General features: G+C 47.3%; 1 protein-coding gene across 2 annotated transcripts in view; it reads left to right on the forward strand.

Moving 5' to 3' along the window:
* Positions 1-21568, forward strand: part of LOC138952467 (serine/threonine-protein kinase VRK1-like) — a 64284-nt gene that overhangs the window by 37833 nt on the left and 4883 nt on the right. For both annotated transcript variants that reach the window (XM_070324139.1, XM_070324140.1), the window contains exons 12-13: positions 2308-2427; positions 20497-20815. In XM_070324139.1, the coding sequence (XP_070180240.1) occupies positions 2308-2427; positions 20497-20815 (439 nt within the window). The remainder of the gene's footprint in view (positions 1-2307; positions 2428-20496; positions 20816-21568) is intronic.

Here is a 21568-nt window from a genome sequence, read left to right on the forward strand (position 1 = left end):
TAAAATTTTTAAATTTCTGCTGTTTGGCAATTGGTCTGTACCTAACCACCTCTGACGATGTGTTGTCACACATCATGACATGCTCTTCAAAATTAAAACTGACACGCCCTTCTGCAGAGAAGTGCCCTTTGCTACGACTCCAGTTTCAGCATCACCTCCATGACCAGTTGATACACACATCTGCGCCATGACTGGACTACACTCCCTAAAGATAGGTCAATTACCCATGTCAATCTGAATACAAGTCGACAGAAATGGAAGAATCCTGGATATGCAAAGGAGCTTCTTCAGTTCATATTTCAAGAGTTGAAGCTGCAAAGAGGTTATAGGGTGGGGGGTCGGTCCAGCTGCTCAGCATTGGTGTGGAAAAAGTAGGACTGGTGCTTTGATATCATCACCTGCACATTTTGAGATACCCTCCCCACCTCGTTGTACTTGGTTTCCTTGCCTTTTCTTTTTGTTGGTCACTGTGATGGATTTGTTGAAATATTCCGCAAAAAAATATGCTAATATTTTCCTCCTCTTTATTTGACGCCTGTCCCACTCAATAAGTCGGAGTGAAGCAGAAACTGTTAGTGTTACAAGCGTTCTGTTCATTGACGTTGTGACGTATGAGACTTTTTGTGTGTGTTATGAGTTGATTTATTCTTTTATTGATGTTTAAACAAAAACATTCTGTCAGATCAGCCAAAGTACCAGGAGTTGGGTTCTAGTTTAGCCGTTTTACCAGACATCTCTGTCTCTGTTTTTGTTTGTTATTCTCTGTGACTGTATTCTGAGACGCTAACGTTAAACTGAAAGTTCAATCATATAAGAGTGAATGTAAACAAGATAAACAATGTGCAAGATATACAAATAAATCAGAAACAAAAATATGCAAGAAACTAAAGAAGCTGTTATAAGAAGTAATGCTGCTTGCGCAGACAGAAAACTAGAGCGAGGAAACCTCAGCGACCTCAGTGCACTTTGCTGACACCTCTTTCTCGCCTGTGACTGACCTAACTTCAACACAGGAGCAACTGTTTGCTTGTGCCCAGAGTTCTTTGGACAATTTCTGTGATTGTATTATCATCATGCAGTTTCTTGTAGATGTGTGTTTGTTCGTACCAACCCAAAGATGCGAGGGCTTCTTGCTTTCGCAACCTATGAGTTTGACGATGAACATAAAATATAATGACCAAGTTCACCCTACCTTCGGACCAATTATTTAGAGAACTGTCGAATCGGAATGGCACATTCCAATTTTGTGTCTGGGATTAGATAAAACCAATACTAATGTGTCGTTGATGCTGCTTATATTGTGGAAACTTGGGGAGGACTACATCAGTGAGATGTTCTATGTGAGGTGTTCTCTGTTTACAAATACTGTGTAGAGAGAAAAACCTAAATCAAAGACATAACCAAGTACCGTGACACTGGTAGCATTGATATTTTGACGGATGCTCGGCACGCCACGCCACAAGAAAGCTTTTCTAGGTACAGTGACATTGTCTGCATTGGTTCGCAGTCACGTAAATTGCTAAAGGTTGAGATTGCATCCACAGCTGACGACCTGTGTGCCCAGAGGCATGAACTGATATTTACACAGGGTCTCGACCAGTACCTGGAGCATCAGGACGGGGGGAGTGTACACAATGACGTACACTGTCATGACAGGAATGGGAGTGTTAACAAGTGGCTGAGAGAAACGAGACATGGAACTGACATTACCAACAACACACCATGCTCCAGTCCAATGACAAGATAACAGACGGCAACCTGTCATATGATGCCTATAGAATGCACACCAACATAGATCCCAAAACAGCTGCATAAATCATCTGCAAAATTGCTTCACCCCTGGCCTTTGTGCTGAGAGTTGAGTTTGCATCATTTGAGCAGATGAAATCTAATGGGAACTGAAAAGGAGACATTGGGATTCTGTTTGGAATACAAAGGGCTAATAGTTGAGAATAAAAAGGAATTGAAACATATAGCACCTGGAAGGAAAACGCTTGTTTAAAAAAAAAAAGATCGCCGAGGGATGTTCTGAAGCTGGTTATATCGGTGTAGTTGTGATCATGTCTGCTGCATCTTGTACTGCATGTGTGCATGTGGCTATGCCAAAAGACAGATTTCTGGAAATTTGGTAGTGAAAAAAAGGTTTAAACTACATTTACCAAATAGTGTTGGTAGCTTAGACATTTTATTCTTTTATTCTTTGTATCTTGCATGCACCCATGTTACCATGACCAGCTAGAAGTGTCTACAGTTTATTTTGTTCTTTCTAATGGGTTTAATTTAACTCTGTGTTTCATGATTTGTTAGGGTACAAAACGGAAGAATGAGTCAGAAGATCTGGTGTCACCAAAGGCACAGAAAGTCAGAGGACGTTCTGCTCCCTCACCATCCCAAAAGCCTGCTGGCCCTAAAGGAAGTGCAGCAAAGGTAAGCCACTCATCATTAATATATTAAACCAGATGCCTTTGCTAAAAGAAAAGATATGAACAACAATGGCATAAACTCCTCTTAGTGTCGCGCAGGCATGAGATTTTTCCGCCAGTCATATTCGGCATTATTAGTGCTGCAGACATCGCTCTTGAAATCCTCAGATCGCAAGATTTTGTGTAATGATTTCAAAAAGTTTCCGGGGTGGGAGGGGTGGTACTTCCTTTCACTTTTAGGCTTCTTTACAATTTTATGACCATGGCTGGTCCTGATTAAATTACATATTCTTACCCAACTGACATAGATAGCAATAACTTCGTTTGGTTGCTAAGACATTGAAGCACTCTTACATGGTAACATGGGGAGATAACTCTAAAACAAAAACTACAGGCCATATAAAGCATGGTCCGTAGTGGTTATCTCCCCTACCGGTGTACCGCGCATGCGCAGGATGTATACCGGTGACACTCATTCCTTTTCCTTCAACGCACGGCGCTGGACGTGTTTTGAAGTGCTCTGGCTTTTCTTTAGCCATTGGCCTTTCCTTGTGTGAAGGCCATCGAATCTCGGTAACGTTGTTTCATCCTTCTTCCTTTCTTCAGGAATTAGTGAGAGCTTTTATTTTTCTTGTTGCAAGAATTTTTCTTAACGAGTTTGAACGTTTTGCATCTTGTTGTTAGTACATTTGTGAATTCAAAATAGCTGACAAACAGAAAGATAAGGATAAATCTCGGAGTTCTGCCAAGCAGGCTAGCTCTTCAGGTTCGCATTCAGGCAAAGCGGTTAAAACTAAAGCTAAGGCGGCTACGGCCACTACTACTCGCAGCTCTCAGAGATCGAAAAATTCTCTTCGTGAGAATTCGTCCGTAGTGAACGTTTTTAACCCGGAGACTCAAGAATCCTTTTTTGTCTCTATTGCTGGCAAACCTACCTCAACTGACAAATCATTTTCGGAGAAGGTTCTGGCTCCTCAAGCCGAGCAAACTTTGAGCAAGGCTGATTTACTGGCCATTTTGTCTTCTTTTAAGACTGAGGTACATGACATGTTAGCGACGGAGAGGCAGATAGCTTTGTCCGCTTCACTGCCCCTCCCGTCAGGAGTTGGAAACTCAAAGTCTCTCTCGCGGGTTCGTTCAGAACCGGCTGCAAAGATTACGTCTGCTGACGTCGTTGCAGAACCAACAGTGGTGTTGGACTCGTCGTCAGGAGCTCCTTTCGAAAAATTTTTGTCTGATTTTCAGACAACAGCACCTCCTGGTCCTCTCGGCGCTTACGCGTCGGCAGGAGGTGTTCTTGGCGAAGTACGCAAACCTGCGGCAACGGTTTCCGCTTTAGCGGAAGTGCAGACCCGCCAAAAGGTTCATTCCTCACGCGGCTGTGGCTTCCGGTGGCAGGACGGTATTGCCTTCTGCCGCTAACACTTCTGTGTTGGTAGTTGGCACACAACAGCCTTCGGCTTGCGGTTTCTGCTGCTACACAGGCTGCATCCACTTCCTCTTCCAGTGTTTCTGCTGGCATAAGACAGGTGGATGGGGGATCCGTTCATGGAGTTCCGGCTTCCGGGAATTTTTCCCAACCTTTTCCGGTTTCGGCACATGGTGCCTCAGCGGGATTGGTTTCCGGTTCTCATCCCTTCGATGATCGTTGGGATACTACTGAACAGGATGAAGAGGATATGGAAGGAGAAGCTTCTGAGGTTAATGGGGATGCCCCTTTTCGACTTCCGGCTAAGCTGCCATCTTTGTTGGCACTAGCAGCAGAGGTTACTACGCACTATTTCCCTGAAGGGGTAGCGGTAGCATCTTCATCTGCTGTTCCTCCACCATCAGCTTTTGCTGATTTTGCTCCGTCTCATGAGCGATCTGAGAACTGCAAGTTTCTAGAGTCTCCTTCGTTGGCTTTTCAACTTGCAAAAGTTTTCTCAAACGATGTTTCGGTCCCACCTTTGCCTTTGTTGGCAGCGCATGGGGAAGCTCCGGCTTCGGCTTTGCCTTGGCTTGTGTCTCCCAGACGGGTGGTTCATCACTCTGTGACCACCAACCGGAAGCTTCAACTTGCTAACACTGGCAGGAACTTGATCAATTCCTTTGCCCTACCTACGGTACCACTTTCGGTTTTACCGGACTTGGCAACCATTAGACAAGATGGTTACAACAAAGAGAGACTTTCCGTTTGTAAGGAAAAGGATCTCATTGCTGTGGAAGAATGCAGCCGCTCTTCCTTGGAATTATCGTCTTTGACAGAGACGCTGATTCGCTCGATATAACCTTCGTGGTTGAAAACGACGTTAAACACCAAATAAAGAAAGAAAGAAAGACGCTGATTCGCTCTCTCTCTCGTGCGGTTACGTCCTCACTGGATCCCTTTGTGTTCAGGCAGGACGCAGATCCAAAGGATGTTGCTTTGCTCTTTGCCACCTTAACGAGGGTTTCATCAGAGCAAATGGCTATGTCTGCAAGGTTGTACGCGCAGACTATTTTCTGGCGACGAGAAGCGCTTTTGACGGGCTCTTGTCTAGAAGATAAGAGCATTCAGGACTCTCTTAGGGTCTCCCCTTTTCTCGAAGGTTCTCTTCTTGGACAGGATTCGCTGGACGCACTGCAGAAGCAGTCACAGCAAACCAAGGACTTGCAGTTTGTTAAGCTTTTGGAGATGGCCTTCGCAAAGCATCAGACCAAACGTAGCGGGCCTCCCGCTCCTTCGTTCTCGGCGTCATCCAACGCTGATCAGAGTTCGAAGTCTGGCTCGTCTTCAAGGGGAAAGAATCGGTCTCGTCCTTACTCCAAGACCAGACCTCCTTCTTTCGGGAAGAGGGGCTCAGGTCGAAAGCCTAACCCCCAATGATGCACCCCCGGTCCGAGCACCCCTGCATCCCCCACTATTTCGGTGGCGGGAGGCCTTTTTCGGGCCTTACCAGCTTGGTTGAGGAAAACGAACAACCACTGGATCGCGGGGGTGCTCCGATCAGGGTTCCGGCTCCTTTGGAGCTCTCACAGGGCTCCTTTGTCCACAACCCCTCCTCCTTTTTGATTTTCGGCCAGAACAGAAGCCAGAGAGGCTATTCAGGCCGAGGTCGAACTTCTTCTTCAGAAGCAATCTGCCCAAGAGGTTCAAGATCATGCCTCCCCAGGCTTTTACGGACGTCTTTTTGTCGTCCCAAAAGCCTCGGGAGGATGGCGTCCGGTTCTAGATCTCTCCCAGTTAAACCTATTTCTAAGGAAAGTCAGGTTTTCCATGGAGACACCCACTTCAGTGAGGGAGGCGCTGAGGCCTTCCGATTGGGTGACGTCCATAGATTTAACGGACGCATACTTCCATATTCTGATGCACCAAACAGACCGGAAATGGCTTTGGTTTGTTTGGGACAACAGGATCTTCCAATTCAGAGCCCTACCCTTCGGCCTCTCTTTGGCTCCTTGGATCTTTACGGTGGTAGTGCGCCAGTTTTGCGCACTGATCAGGGTCAAGGTATACGTCTCAGGACGTACTTGGACGATTGGCTGATTCTAAATCAGGCGGAATCTCTGTGTCTTAGCCACACACAGCTAGTACTGCAGGAGGCAGCGGAACTAGGGTTCAGAGTCAACGACAAGAAGTTGGAGTTGAAGCCTTCCCAGAATTTCACATATCTGGGGATGGTCTTCAATACGGTGGATTGGACGGTTCAACCCACGCAAAGGGGGGTAGACAAGATCCAGGGTCAGATCAGGGACACAGCGAATCTTTCCATGGCCTCAGTCAGGTCTCTGACGTCCATCTTAGGTCAGATGGAATCCATGGCCTCTCTGACACTTTTGGGCAGACTGCACAAACGGCCCTTTCAAGAAGCCCTCAACTCCAGGTGGAAACCTGAATCGCAGGACTGGGAGACGTTGGTCTCTCTTCGCGACTGGTTTGCCGACGCGACCAGGCAATGGTTGAACACAGCTTGGCTCATGCAAGGCGTTCCCATTGTTCTTTCCCCTCCGTCGAAGCTCCTATTCACAGACGCTTCGCTCAAGGGGTGGGGGGCTCATCTGGACGACCACACAACCTTCGGTCTGTGGACGCAGGTGCAAGCCACTTGGCATATAAACATGGTAGAGTTGGAAGCAGCTTTTCTGGCTTTGATGGAATTTCTTCCCTTCATCGGGAGAGAACATGTGCTGATACACTCAGACAACACCACAGTGGTGTCTTACCTCAACAAGCAGGGGGGATCTCGCTCCCTATCGTTGTCACATCGGGCATGTGAGATTCTCATGTGGTGTCACCACCACGAGATCATGATATCAGCAAAGTATCTTCCAGGGAGGCTGAATGTCTTGGCGGACTCGCTGAGTCGGTCAACCAAGATTGTCCACACAGAATGGACTATAGCTCACCACGTGCTTCTCCGCCTCTGGGCTCAAGTGGAGAAGCCGATGATAGACTTGTTCGCCACTCGGTACTCTCGCCGTTTGCCGATGTTCGTCTCCCCATTCCCGGATCCCGAAGCATGGAAGATCAATGCTCTCGAGATATCTTGGAGCGGTCTGCACGCTTATGTGTTTCCCCCAATCCCCCTCCTCAGAAGGGTGTTGAGAAAAGTGGACCTCGAAAGACCGTCACTAGTACTGATCGCCCCAAACTGGCCAAGCCAACCTTGGTATCCGGACCTCCTACGGCTGGCAAGCAAGCCCCCGTTTCCTCTCGAACTCAGAAGAGGAGATCTAGTTCAACCTCGATCCGGCATCCCTCACAAAAACCCATAGTGGCTATCACTTCACGGTTGGCAACTGTGCGGGAATCACTGAGACGCTCAGGGGCTTCGGCCTCTACGCTGGATTTGATCCAGGGATCGCATAGGGGTTCAACTTCTTCAGTTTACACCTCGCATCGGATGGCATGGACCAAGTGGTGTCAAGTTAACGGAGTGAATGTTACATCTCCCCGTTTAATGCAGGTGGCGAACCACTTATCCTGGCTTGCTGACCAGGGTCTTTCTCCGGCCTCACTGAAGGTTCGTCGATCAGCAATTTCAGTTACGCTGAAATAGCTAGGTCATTCTATTTCACTTGGGGGCGTTATCGCCAGTGTGATTAAGGGAGCGGCCCTTCGATTTGCTAAAAACAAATCTTCTGTCCTGGCTTGGGATTTGCCTCTTGTTTTGGAATACCTAAGATCAGAAGCATTTGAGCCTTTGCATAAAGACAGGTTTCACAGTCTTCAGAGTCGGGTATGTCCCTGACTTTGATATTAAATAAAATGTTTCGTTTTGTTTAGTCGTGAATTTGCACTGGTCTGTGTCGAATGTCTTCGGAATTTACATATGAAAAATAAACTTTGATCGAATTTAAGTCAAGTTTGTATTCCCCACCAGCGAAAAAGGTAGGTCGGTCGTGAGAAATGAGACAGACACGATTTCCCTTTTTAGCCACATTGCAATAGACAAAGGCACCAGTACAAAAACACACAAAGAAATCCAGTGAAAAGTACATTAGAAACCAAAGAACAGAGATAGATGAACACACTTAGTTAAAAAAAACAATGAATGTGTTTATGTTTAGTCGATACAATCGCATGTGAAGTAAACGGTCTTTTTTCTAAATGTGTCTGTCTCAAAAACGTTAATTACAAATCTGTTCAGTTGGAATGGCTGTTAAAAGGTTTGGACGTAACATGCTTTTAATAAGTAGCAATTTCCATCAAATCACAACATGAAAGGTTTTGAAAGGCTAACTACGGCTTATTCTACTTGCGCTTGGTCATTTTGTCACTCGGGCAAGGTGTCTGTCTCATTTTTTCTCACGACCGCCCTGCAGACAAATCGTCTGCTATAACCGCCATACACAGCAAATTGTCATGATGCAACCAATTTTACACTTCCTATCCGTTGTCAGGCAGATAATCAACTGGCTGACTAAAGAATTTTTCGGCATGTGTTTATTTCAGAGCACGTTATTTACTGTCTAGTAACTCGGGCAAGGTGTCTGTCTCATTTTTTCTCACGACCGCCCTGCAGACAAATCGTCTGCTATAACCGCCATACACAGCAAATTGTCATGATGCAACCAATTTTACACTTCCTATCCGTTGTCAGGCAGATGATCAACTGGCTGACTAAAGAATTTTTCGGCATGTGTTTATTTCAGAGCACGTTATTTACTGTCTAGTCACTCGGGCAAGGTGTCTGTCTCATTTTTTCTCACGACCGTCCTGAAGACAAATCGTCTGCTATGACCGCCATACACAGCAAATTGCCATGATGCGACCAATTTTATACTTCCTATCCGTTGTCAGGCAGATGATCAACTGGCTGACTAAAGAATTTTTCGGCATGTGTTTATTTCAGAGCACGTTATTTACTGTCTGTCTCTGAAAACCTTGAATTCTCACGACCGCCCGGCACTATTGACGGTCATTTCTTACCAAATGTTAAGCAGATTCATTTGTAAAATAACAACATTCAGTGACTGTGTCTGATCAACACCAGTGTTTTTTTTCAATCCTTGAATGCACTGCATTGTGAATGTTGTGGTCAAGTGAGAGTTTTATAGACATCGCCGTACGTTTTTCAACACTTTGATGACGTCAGACAGCAGATTGAAAACGTTCCAACTTGGAAAGAGAGCCAGTCACGATCATATAATCGTAGGGAATCAATAGTTGCTTTGTTTATTAACTTTCAAGTGCTTTTAAAAGTTTGATTTTTGTCATTGTTATTGTTGCATATGTGCGTGCGTACGTGCGCGCGCGCCTGTCAGTGTGGAAGAGTGTAGGGTAAGTGTATCCGATTCCGACCGACTTCGGGGATACCTAAATCCGACCGATATTCCAAGTCACTAATGATGAGGTTCACACGTCATCCCAACGGAAAGAATGCCATTCATACAAGGGCCATTCATGAACGGTTGATGACGCGACGTCACGAACCAATCGTTTCGTCACGAGAGTTAATTGCGTCATCTGCACCGCGGCGCGAAATGTGCCTTCGCCATACATTTCTTGCAAAGGGTGAGATAATTTGATGAACAGAGTTGTGTTTCTTTTACATGGATGTTAATATGTGTTTTTGGAAGAATAATGTTATGGTTCTGACTAAATCTCATTGTACTTTTTAATCGAAAAGGGGAAAATCTTATCGGTCGTGATTAGATACCCAGTTTTTGAGAGAGTATTTAAATCCGATAACAACGCAGATAATACAAAACGCTGCACAAAATCCCAGTAAAACCATTCATTGTTTACGTTTATGACTTGAAAAAAGCATATGAACAAGGAAACATATCAGATGATGTATTATCTAGCTGTGTGTGTGTGTGTGTGTGTGCGTGCGGCCGAGCGTTGCGCGCACGTGTTCGTTTGTGTGTGTGTGTGTGTGTGTGTGCGTGCGTGCGTGCGTGCGTGCGTGCGTGTGTGTGTGTGTGTGTGTGTGTGTGTGTGTGTGTAAGCGTGCGCGCGAGCGTTGTGCGCACGTGTTCGTTTGTGTTAGCTTATGTGTGTGTGTGTGTGTGTGTGTGAGTGTTGATGCGTGAGTGCTGATGCGTTCGTACTTGCATGTGTGCGTGCGAGAGGGGTTGGGTTTTCTTATGTGTGCAGAGTAGTTGTTGTAGAAAATGCAAGACATTAAGGTTCAGTCTGTAGTGGATATACTGGGACAGCGTCCATGTACTATGCCACAGTTCAGTCTGTAGTGGATATACTGGGACTGCGTCCAGGTACAATGCCACAGTTCAGTCAGTAGTGGATATACTAGGACTGCGTTAAGGTACTCTGCCACAGTCTTTGATGACGTCATTTCCGTTTTTGTGATAGTTGAGGCGGACCTGTTAAGTAATCTTTGATTAAGTCGGGACTTTGATATTGCATTTGAGCCAGGTAGCTTGAAAATAAGTGAATTAGTTCGCTCATTAAAATTGTCATCAAAAACGAATATTTCATTACAGATTCAAACACTACTGCATTGTACTTCTTATCTTCTCCTGATTTAAAATATATATATACATATGTTATGTTTACTTTAAAAACGCGTTCAGAATTAAAGAAAACAGGTTGAGTATGCTTCGCGGAGATGAGTGTGATCCGTGACGGTTTTCGGGTATGGTTAGCCGAGACTATCTGAATTTAGTCTCGCCGATCGGACTGGTTTTTTTTTTAGTTTATCCTTCAATTTGATGCCTATAGATTGACTACATGTTTTTATATCGCTTTACGCGACTTGTTTTACATTTCGTCAAGTTATGAAATGTATTATAAAATTTGGTACATAACATTCTAAAAATTGCAAATAACAATAACACTTTTGATTACAGATTCAAAAGTTATTGCATTGTATCCTTTGGATTTCCTGGATCCCAATGTATAAACAGATATGTCATGCTTAGTGTGAAAATCTGCTCAAATGAGAAAAATCGCCCGTTTTGTTCATATGCTTCGCGGAGGCAACCCGTCTCGGTCTTCTGGTTTCGGCTAGCCAAATCTCACTAGCATTGTTAATGACTCGTCCCTGATTCCAATGTTGATCTTTTAGTTTCAAACCAACTTAATGTTTTATTATCGCTTCACATGACTTGTTCTGTATATTTTTTTTCGCTGTCATGATGTCACCATTTAGAGGGTAGGGTTACATTTTCAGGTATTTATTCCCCAAGAATATGCAAAAAAAATTCCAAACTCGTTTTTTTCTATTGGTCAATGATTCTACTTTTTTTTTAAAGTGAGAAATGGAGTGCAATTAACATTGTTACTTTTGAAGGTATGCTCATGACGTGCATCACAGCGAAATAGCAGTTCAGAAGAACGGAATTCCCATAATTAGTCCTTATTTGCTGCTTTTTTCACTGAGCTCGGAAATGATATTTTGCTTGCATTGTTATTGCTTAATTTATTAAAGCCTCTGGACAATATTCTTTTAATAAATCGTTACCCAATTCTGTTTACGTCTATCCCTTTGTTTGATAGAGTACTGTAACAAGCTATCACATTATGTCGACAAGAATGCGTCTCCATACAAGTTTTTGTCTTGATTCCATCCAGGAGGATGTAAGGCTTTAATAAAAACACTATTTCAAAGATCTCTGTCAAGATTGATTTTGTTGAAAAAAAAGGAAGTCTGTGATTGAAGATTGTGAAACCTGCCTACAGCTAGTCTTGATAATCTAACTCGGAAAGCAGTCATGCTTACTATGCTGGCTTCCGCGAGACGGGGTAGTGAAATACATGCTTTGTCTGGTTTATCTCGAGACATTTCGTTCGAGAAAGATGGGTCGGTAGTACTCAGGTTTTGTTCTAATTTCTTAGCAAAAAAACAGAAGCCAAATAAACCATTTCCAATAGTTCAGATCAAACCGCTCCTTCAGATCCAGATGTAGCTAATTGCCCTGTGCGAGCCTTGAGTGCTTACTTGTCTCGCACTAACCCGATCACGTCACCAAAAGAAAAACTTCTCTTAATCTCCATTAATACGAAGAGAGAAAAGGACGTTATAAAGTCTACCTTGGCTAGATGGATTTCCACTCTGGTAAGACATGCTTACAAGTGGTGGCAAGAGAAAGGGGGGGGGGGGGGGGGCAGTCAGACCTTCCTCTACGGTCAGCTCAGACTCACGAAGTCAGGGCATGGGCCTCTTCCTTGGCTGTGTTAAAGTTTGGAAGACTTGACGAAGTTTTGAATGCAGCCTAATGGACATCAGAAGATGTCTTTCTAAATTTCTACCTGCGGGATGTAACAAGTACCCGACAGGACGGAACTTATGGTCTGCCAGCTATGGTAGCTGCAGGCCAGATACTTACAAGATGTTACAAAATACCCGTGTGACTTGGAATAATTGGCCGTAAAAAGTAGGATATGCGCCAAAATGGCTGCGATCTGCTGGCCGATGTGAATGCGTGGTGTATTGTGTAAAAAAATTCCATCTCACACGGCATAAATAAATTGCATAAAAAAAATAAAAAAAATAAAATAAATCCCTCCGCTTAGAACTGTACCCACGGAATACGCGCGATATAAGCCTCATATTGATTGATTGAAGATGTTAACTGTGAGTAAATTTCCCACCACCTTAATTAGCAATTTGCTATCTATGGGAGTTAGGTAAGAATATGTAATTTAATCGGAAGTTTTATAAATAAACTTACATTTAATTAATATACTTACCAACTCACATACTGAATTCCCTCCCAGCCTGCCCCGCAAATTGTATAAAGGGGTATATGTTTCAGGACGGAATGAGTGTCACCGGTATACATCCTGCGCATGCGCGGTACACCGGTAGGGGAGATAACCACTACGGACCATGCCTTATATGGCATGTAGTTTTTGTTTTAGAGTTATCTCCCCATGTTACCATGTAAGAGTGCTTCAATGTCTTAGCAACCAAACGAAGTTATTGCTATCTATGTGAGTTGGTAAGTATATTAATTAAATGTAAGTTTATTTATAAAACTTCCGATTTATTTGCTTGTGTTAGATATATATATATATGGGTCATTCTCAGAAATGGTGGTCCAGTGAGAGTGAGTAGGGGTGACACATTTGAAATCATGAAAAAGTAAATTAAAATTCAATAACATATTCTTACCTCAACTCACATAGTTAGCATTAACTTCAGTTTATTGCTTAGGTATTGAAGTAGTACTCTACCCTGGTAAAGGGGGGAGGAACCCCCAAAAGAAATAAAGTCCTAAAGGACGGGAGTTTCCTCCCCTAGCTGCCGCCCGCGCCCTCTATAGGCCGCCCGCGCATGCGCGGATCCCGCCAACAGGCGTCATTCCACCCACTTCAACACTATTGTTCAGACGTGTGTCGTTGGTACTCTGATTATTCTCTTGGCCTTTTGTGGAAGGCCATCTGTCCTGGTTTCTGCAGAGTCTCTGGTAAGATTGTTCCTTTATTTCTTGGACGCGTTCTTCGAATTCGAGTTTTCTTCGAGTTCGTTTCGAGAATTTACGAATTTCGCCGCGATTATCACCACGTGTCGGTATTCGTTTTTTCAATGGCTGACAAAGCTAAGAACAAGCCTCCTTCTCTCCTCCCTTCTCAGGGAAGGAGCAAGACAAATCCAAATCTAAAGCTAAGACTCGCACGCCGAACTTTCCGCAACGACTAAGCCTTCAGCCGTGCCAGAAAAATCCTCCGTGCAGGTGTTCGACCCCGCGACTAAAAGTCCGCGCGAGTCTCCATTGATTCAACTTCTCATGCACCGGTCTTTTCACCGGTTTCGCGCTCACCGGTTCCTCGCCCTAGCGAGATCGTCACGCGTAAAGAAATGCTAGCCATGTTTGCCACGCTAAAACAGGATCTGCAGTCGATGCATGCGGCTGATAAAAGCGTGCCTCTCTCGCCGGTCGCTTCCCGCCCTGTCGCGGTTAGCGTCCCCACGGCGCGGTTAACGTCCCGTCGATTTCGCAGCACGGCGCGGTTAACGTCCCGTCGATTTCACGGACTCGGCCTTCGGCCACCATCACGTCGGCCGACATCGGGCCGAATTTTTCCGGTCTCTTGCCTTACTCCCCTGGCCTTCCAGGAGAGTTCGCGTTCTCCGCTCCGCCTGCCGCTAGCACTTCGGCGGAAGATGGCGGTGGTGGGGGTTCCCATCTTTTTGGGGGCTCTCACGTTCCCTTTTCCCCTGGTCGGGGGTCTAGGACGGCTTCTCCTCGCCTGCATTCCGCCCCTGTGGCGGGTGTGCCGGGGAGCGGCGCCGCTCGTCAGCCTGCGCCCCTGTGTTCAGCTTCAGCTGTTCCAGCCTCTGGGGGGCAGGCAGCAGCACCTCCCTTGCCCTTTCGTGGCTCGGGGGGTCCTGCGTTGGCATCAGCACCTTCCTTGCCCGGTTGCGGCCTGGAGGGTCCTGTCGGCGGTCATCGGCCTGTGTCTTTCGGATTGTCGTCCTTCCCTGTGTCGGTTGCCGGGGAGCGGCGCCGCTCGTCAGCCTGCGCCCCTGTGTTCAGCTTCGACTGTTCCGGCCTCTGGGGGGCAGGCAGCAGCACCTCCCTTGCCCATTCGTGGCTCGGGGGGTCCTGCGTTGGCATCAGCACCTTCCTTGCCCGGTTGCGGCCTGGAGGGTCCTGTCGGCGGTCATCGGCCTGTGTCTTTCGGATTGTCGTCCTTCACTTCCGGTTGTGCTGTGGCTAGCACTTCCGGCGGAGGACAGCGCACTGGAGTGTTCGATCGCAGTGACCCTGCTTTCCCTCTTCCGGTGTCGCACCGACTTCCGACCGCGACTTCCGGTTCCGTCTTTACGGTTCCGGCGTCCGCTTTGTCGCCCTCCACTTCCGGTTGTGCCGTAGCAAGCATTTCCGGTGGAGGTCAGCGCATTGGCGTGTTCGGTGGCAGCGACCCTGCGTTTCCGCCTCCGGCGTCACACCAACTTCCGGCCTCGACTTCCGGTTCCGTTTTTTCGGTTCCGGCGGCCGGCACTTCCGTCCTTGGGCAATTTCCGGTTTTTCCAAGCTCTGCCCAACCGACCTTGGCCACTTCCTCCCCTGCCGAGGCGTGGGTTTCCGGTTTCCCGGACTCCTATGTGGAGGGCGATCAGGAAGATTATGTGGAGGAAATGGACGCTGAGGACGAGCGCTCCGATTCTGACCCACCTTTGTGGATTCCCAGCAAACTTGGACCTACTCTGGAGTTGGCCGCTGAGGTCACTTCACGGTACTTCCCTGAAGGCGTTTCTGCCCAATCTGCTTCTGCCGCTCCTCCTCCTTCCGCCTGGGCGGATTTCGCGGCCGCGGGTGACACTAAGGCTCGTTTTCGTTTTCTCGAATCGCCTTCGGTGTCGTTCGCCATGGCTCAGGTGTTGGGTGCTGACCCTGCATCTCCCTTCCCCTTGTTGGCCGCTCATGGCAATGCTCCCGATTCTGATCAGCCCTGGTTGGCTTCGGCACACACAGGCAACGGCATACCAGCCAACTCTAGAAAATCGTGGCTTCCGGGTAAGCCCCTCTCTCTCCTCTCCTCGTTCTCTTTGCCCAAGGCACCACTTCCGGTGACACCGGAACTAGCTCGCCTGCGGCACGACGGCCACAGTCGTGAGAGATCCTCTGTCTGCACAGAACAGAGTCTCCTGGGGTTAGAGGAGACTGGACGCTCCTCTCTCGAGCTCTCATCCTTAGCGGAGACGCTCATCCGCTCGTTGACGAGAGCTTTTTCATCATCCATCGATCCTTTTAAGTTTCGAGATGATGCAGTGGAGGCCGACGCGGCCATGCTACTGGCGGCTCTCGCGAAAGTCACGGATACCCAGATGACTAACGCAGCGCGCCTCTACTCTCAGGTTGTGTTTTGGAGACGCGAAGCCTTTCTGCACGGTTCTCGTCTGACAGACAGAGCCACCTTGGACTCTTTGCGAGTCTCTCCCTTTTCGGAAGGGGCGTTGCTGGGCTCTCGGTCACTGGACGCTCTTCGCCAGCAAACCGAAGAAGCCCGCGACCAGCAGGTGGTTCGGTTGTCCGAACTTGCACTCAAACAACAGAGCAGCAGAAGGAATAAGGACTCAGCACCACGCGGTCCTGCTCCGGCACCTGCCAAGTCATTCGGGCATAGAGCTCCTCCCGCCGGAAGGGGCGGCGCACGGCCCCGCCCTTACCAGCGCAAGCCTTCCTTTGGGAAGCGGGGGTCCGGGCGCAAGCCCCACCCCCAATGATACACCCCCGATCCAGTCACCCCCCCCCCCCCCCCCCCGCCCTCCACCCCTTCGGTGGCGGGCAGCCTCTCCCGGGCCTTTCCAGCTTGGCTGTCTCGGACGGACAGTCTCTGGATCAAGGGGGTGATTCGATCGGGGTTCCGTCTCCCTTGGCAGGGAGACAAAGCCCCGTTGTTCAGAGCGCCCTCCAACTCCCGGTTTCCGGTCAGCCCCGGCGATCGAGAGGTGATTCAAGCGGAGATCATCCTATTACTACAAACAAGCAATAGAAGAGGTTCTCGACCACTCCTCCTTGGGCTTTTACGGACGAATCTTCGTCATGCCCAAGGCTTCCGGAGGTTGGCGCCCCGTATTGGACCTCTCTCCCCTGAACCGCTTCTTGAGAAAGATTCGGTTCACCATGGAAACTCCTGCAGACGTTCGGGAGGCGCTTCGCCCCGGCGACTGGGTGACGTCCGTCGACCTGACGGACGCCTACTTTCACATCCTCATGCACGAGGCGGACAGGAAGTGGCTCCGTTTCGTCTGGGGAGATCGAGTGTTCCAGTTCCGAGCCCTACCCTTCGGGCTTTCTCTCGCCCCCTGGGTGTTCACCATGGTGGTGCGCCAGTTCTGCGCCCTTGTGCGGCTGCACGGCGTCCGCCTCAGGGTGTACCTGGACGATTGGCTTATCCTTCACCACCAAGAAGTTCTTTGTCACCAGCACACCCAGTTTGTCCTTGCCCAGGCACAGACTCTTGGCTTTCAGATCAATCAGATCAAATCCGAGTTGTCGCCTTCCCAGACATTCTCTTACCTGGGCTTGGTATTCGACATATGCGCATGGACAGTCCGTCCCACGCAGCGTCGCATAGACAAGCTGCAGGTCCTTCTGGCTTCCCTGTCGGGGCAACAGGGCACACAAGCGCCCATTTCAGGAGGCCCTCAGCTTAGCCTGGAACCCGACTTCACAGGGGTGGGATGTGGAAATCCCTCTCGGGCATTGGTTTCGGCAGACCACTCTTCAGTGGATGAATTCTGCCTGGCTCACGCAGGGAGTGCCCATAGCGCTACCTCTTCGCTCAACGCATCTCTTCTCGGATGCGTCTCAGAAGGGCTGGGGAGCTCACCTGGACACACTCACGACTTCCGGTCGGTGGTCCCCGGAGCAGCAGCTTTGGCACGTCAACCGCCTCGAGCTCGAGGCAGTCTTCTTGGGACTTCAGCATTTTGTCTCTGCCCTTCAGGGCAACCATGTGTTGATCCATACCGACAACACGACGGTAGCTGCTTACCTCAACAAGCATGGGGGCTCTCGGTCTCAGCTGTTGTCCACTCGTGCCTGCGAGATCCTTTCTTGGTGTGCTCACCATCAGATCCTGATCTCAGCTCGCTATCTGCCCGGCTGTCTGAACGTCCTGGCCGACGCTCTCAGCCGCTCCTCTCAGGTCCTCCACACGGAGTGGACCATCACCCATCATGCGCTCCTGCGTCTTTGGGCGCAAGTAGCGCGCCCGAGGATTGACCTCTTCGCCACGAGATTCTCGCGTCGCCTCCCAATCTTTGTCTCCCCCATCTCCCTCGGGGGAGTCATCGCGAGTGTGCTAAAGGGCGCGGCCCTCAGTTCTGCAGCGGCAAGGACTTCGGTCCCGGCTTGGGATGTGCTTCTGGTACTAGAATTCTTGCGCTCTAGTTCCTTCGAACCAATACAAAGCGCTAGCCTCTCTAACCTTACGCGAAAGACGCTCATGCTAATGCTGCTCGCTTCGGCGCGAAGAGGTAGTGAGATACACGGTCTTTCTGGCCTAGACCGCGACATCGCCTTTGAAAGCCACGGCTCCATCTCTTTGCATTTTCGGCCCGATTTTCTTGCAAAGAACCAAAAACCGGACCAGCTTTCACCAGTGATCTCCATCCGGCCTCTCCGGGACATTTTAGCCCCCGGTGATCCGGATCTCTCGAACTGCCCGGTACGGGCACTTAAAGCTTATTTGTCCCGCACAGCTCCGCTCAGATCAGCTTCTCAAAAATTTGCTTTTCATTTCGCTGAACAAAATGCGAGATAAGGACATAGCGAAAACCACGCTCACCAGATGGTCTTCCACACTCATTAGGCTTGCATATCAGTGGTGGCAGACACAAGGGGGGGGGGGGCAGTCAGTTCTCCCTCTAAGATCACCTCGAACTCACGAGGCGCGAGCGTGGGCAACATCCCTTGCAGTCCTCAAGTCTGGCAGGATGGCGGACGTACTCAAAGCCGCCTATTGGACATCCCAGGACGTGTTCCTGAGTTTCTACCTCCGCGACATTGCGAGCACTCGGCCGGACGGGACGAGCTGCCTCCCAGCAATGGTTGCCGCAGGACAGATTCTTCCCAGGGACTAATGTGAGTATCCCACCGCCTTTATGTGCAATCTGCTAACTATGTGAGTTGAGGTAAGAATATGTTATTGAATCGAAAATTTCTAAGATAAATTTTCATTTAATTAATATACTTACTCAACTCACATATCTTATACCCTCCCAACCTTCCCCGCTAACATTCTATGTGTTATGGGTGTGTGTTTCGTGGGGGAATGACGCCTGTTGGCGGGATCCGCGCATGCGCGGGCGGCCTATAGAGGGCGCGGGCGGCAGCTAGGGGAGGAAACTCCCGTCCTTTAGGACTTTATTTCTTTTGGGGGTTCCTCCCCCCTTTACCAGGGTAGAGTACTACTTCAATACCTAAGCAATAAACTGAAGTTAATGCTAACTATGTGAGTTGAGTAAGTATATTAATTAAATGAAAATTTATCTTAGAAATTTTCGATTTTCTACCACGACTTTTTTCATCTGAATCTATTCCTGAGACATGAAAGCATTGTTGTATGTCAATAAAAATGGTTTCTATACGTTGGTGTTGTTTTTGTGTGCTTTTCAATTGCGAAGTTCGGCCGTTTCCGGATCGCCGAAGCGTTACACGACTTTCGTGATCAACAATATGTTCAGTCTCATGGCTAAATGCAAACATGCAAACACCAACAAATTACTGCAATCGACAGTCAGGAGTTCAGTATTGGACGTAGCAACACATCTTTGCAAAAACTCACGCTGAATTTGAAGTTACGGGCTTCGAACAAAAAATTATGAATGTCGTAACGCATCGTATCCGGACTCGACGCGCGAACATCAGACAGCAATGTGCTCCATGACTTTGCCACATCACGGCTATTTTTAGCTCTTTGGCGCACAGGAAGTTCGAGCAAGAAAATAGTCCTCTGAATCACAGCCAAATATTCACAGAAAACACCAGAATCATATCATTTGTTGAAACTCATGGCGTCGTTTCCTGACCTACGTTACGACTGAAGATGGTTTTTACTTAATTGTCGAGCCTGCAAAGCTTTGTCACAAACTTACACACCGCGGATGGCGACAATGTAGTGTCGGAAGGGTATCGAGTGCAAACAGTCTCTCAAAGCGCAAAGTTTAGCGGAACAAAGCAGCCAAGAAGTTTTTGTATCCTCTGATCGTCGATGTTCGACATTCATCAAGTACTTAAAATGGGTAATCTGAACGCAACAGGAACTTTCAACAAATACAGCAAACTCTGACGAATTGTGTTTTGTGTAGTTATTTTGGGTCAGACGGGTTTTGCCCGCAGGAAAGGCCAAACAGTGCAGATTCATGTCTGTCGCACAGGAACCGAAAGTGGTTCAAGCATTTCGTTTCTGTGTTGCGACATTCACCTTAGTTTTGTTCCAAATGTCATTTTTTTACCAATATTAGTTGAAGTCCTTACCTTTCATAACTAGAATGTGTTGGGTAGAACACAAAAATACTGCAGAACTGATAAAAAATGCACAAAGGATTGAAGGCTTAGGTGGTTTAAAGTTGGAATTTGGTTTCCATGTTACAACATTCATCACGTAAATACAACACTTTAAAACGTCTCTTATTCAGCAACCAATTACTCTTTTTGTCTAATTTTTGCATTATTATGTATAGCAAACAATATAGACTTCATAGTAAAAACAATTATTTTGTATTTCTTGACACTTTATTTTTTACTTTGTATGTAACACTTTGGACCACCATTTCTGAGAATGACCCATATGCAAGTTGTTTTGCAAAACATTATTGCAACAAATGTACCCCCAACTAGGACATTCATTTCCATGTCATTTTATTCAAACTTTCTATGCCATTAAAGGCACTTTACTTGGCTTTCTGGTACACTTTTCGGATCAAAGAGTTATTTTACAAGGGTCATGTGACCAACGCTCAAATAGGGGTACCCCCAGAAGACAAAAGAATAAGGTACCAATAAATAAATCGACAAATTTCGGATAAAATTCTGCAATCTTCTGAAAAGTGTTTGAAACCTGTAATTTACTAATTTTTCATAAACTCTTCTATCTTACCTACTGCTTTTCTTTTGTCAATGCAGAAGCAACATCTCCTAACTAAAGTACATATATATATGTGATGGTATATCCACTACTCAACAGGGTGTGAAGCGAAAGAGTGATTCAGGAGATATGGGGTCATCTAGTTCATCCCCCGAGCCTTCGGGCGAACCAGATGAGATCACAAACGGCGCAGCAAAAGCCAAACGATCCAAACCTGCTGCCACCAATGGCAAACCCAAGCCATCCCCTGCCAAGAAAGCCAAGCCTGCAGCCCCTGCGAAGGTGGCGGGAACAGCTTCAGCTAGCGCTGTGAAGATTCAAGGGGCCGCTAAACGGAGGGGACGACCAGCCAAAGTTACTCCTGGAGGCTCAAAGTCACCAGCTAAGAAAGCAGTTAGCTCTCCCAGCATGGCAAAAGGTATGGTCATGCATGTTTAGATGTGGACAAAAGTTTTAAGCTAGCTTTCAGTCAAACGTTATAAATTGACATCTTGATACTTGTGTATATAATTTCTGTTGCACCATGTGCAGCAACATTAGTGTTTGGCATGATGTTGCCAAGAGATCATGGGAACTTTTTGGGGGTATTTAACCAGTTGAAAACCTACGAGTTGATATTTCATTGGACATATTCTGACCTACATAGAAGTATATAAAACTATCTGCCCATTTGAATGCATTGACTGCATTCCATGACAGGGTTTCTCTTTGAAGATAGAGTTTGTACTTTCTGGCTACAGTAGAACTCCCCCTTAGCGACCCCCCTGTTTACGACCACCCCCTTTTTACGACCGATTTTGCTACCACGGATGCATTCTACTATATAATGAACCCCCAGTGAACGACTCACCCCCAAAACGCGACTTACGACCGAGCTTTTGGGGATGAATTACGACTTTCGCGCATTTGTAGTCGAGCAGACGAAAACAATACATGGCGGCTCTTGCTCCTCGAACTATCGCGAGACGAAAAAAAACCTAAATCTCGCGCACGATAGAATCCGCGGCGATTTCCTTAGGAGTCGGGAAGACGCAAATCATGTGTATCGTCAAGGATAATGACCCAAAACGCGACTTACGACCGAGCTTTTTGGGATAATTTACGACTTTTGCGCATATTTCGAGCAGACGAAAACACAATATGGCGGCTCTCGCTCCTCCAACTATCGCGA

This window comes from Littorina saxatilis, linkage group LG17 (genome assembly GCF_037325665.1).
Source record: "Littorina saxatilis isolate snail1 linkage group LG17, US_GU_Lsax_2.0, whole genome shotgun sequence".
Classification (NCBI taxonomy): domain Eukaryota; kingdom Metazoa; phylum Mollusca; class Gastropoda; order Littorinimorpha; family Littorinidae; genus Littorina; species Littorina saxatilis.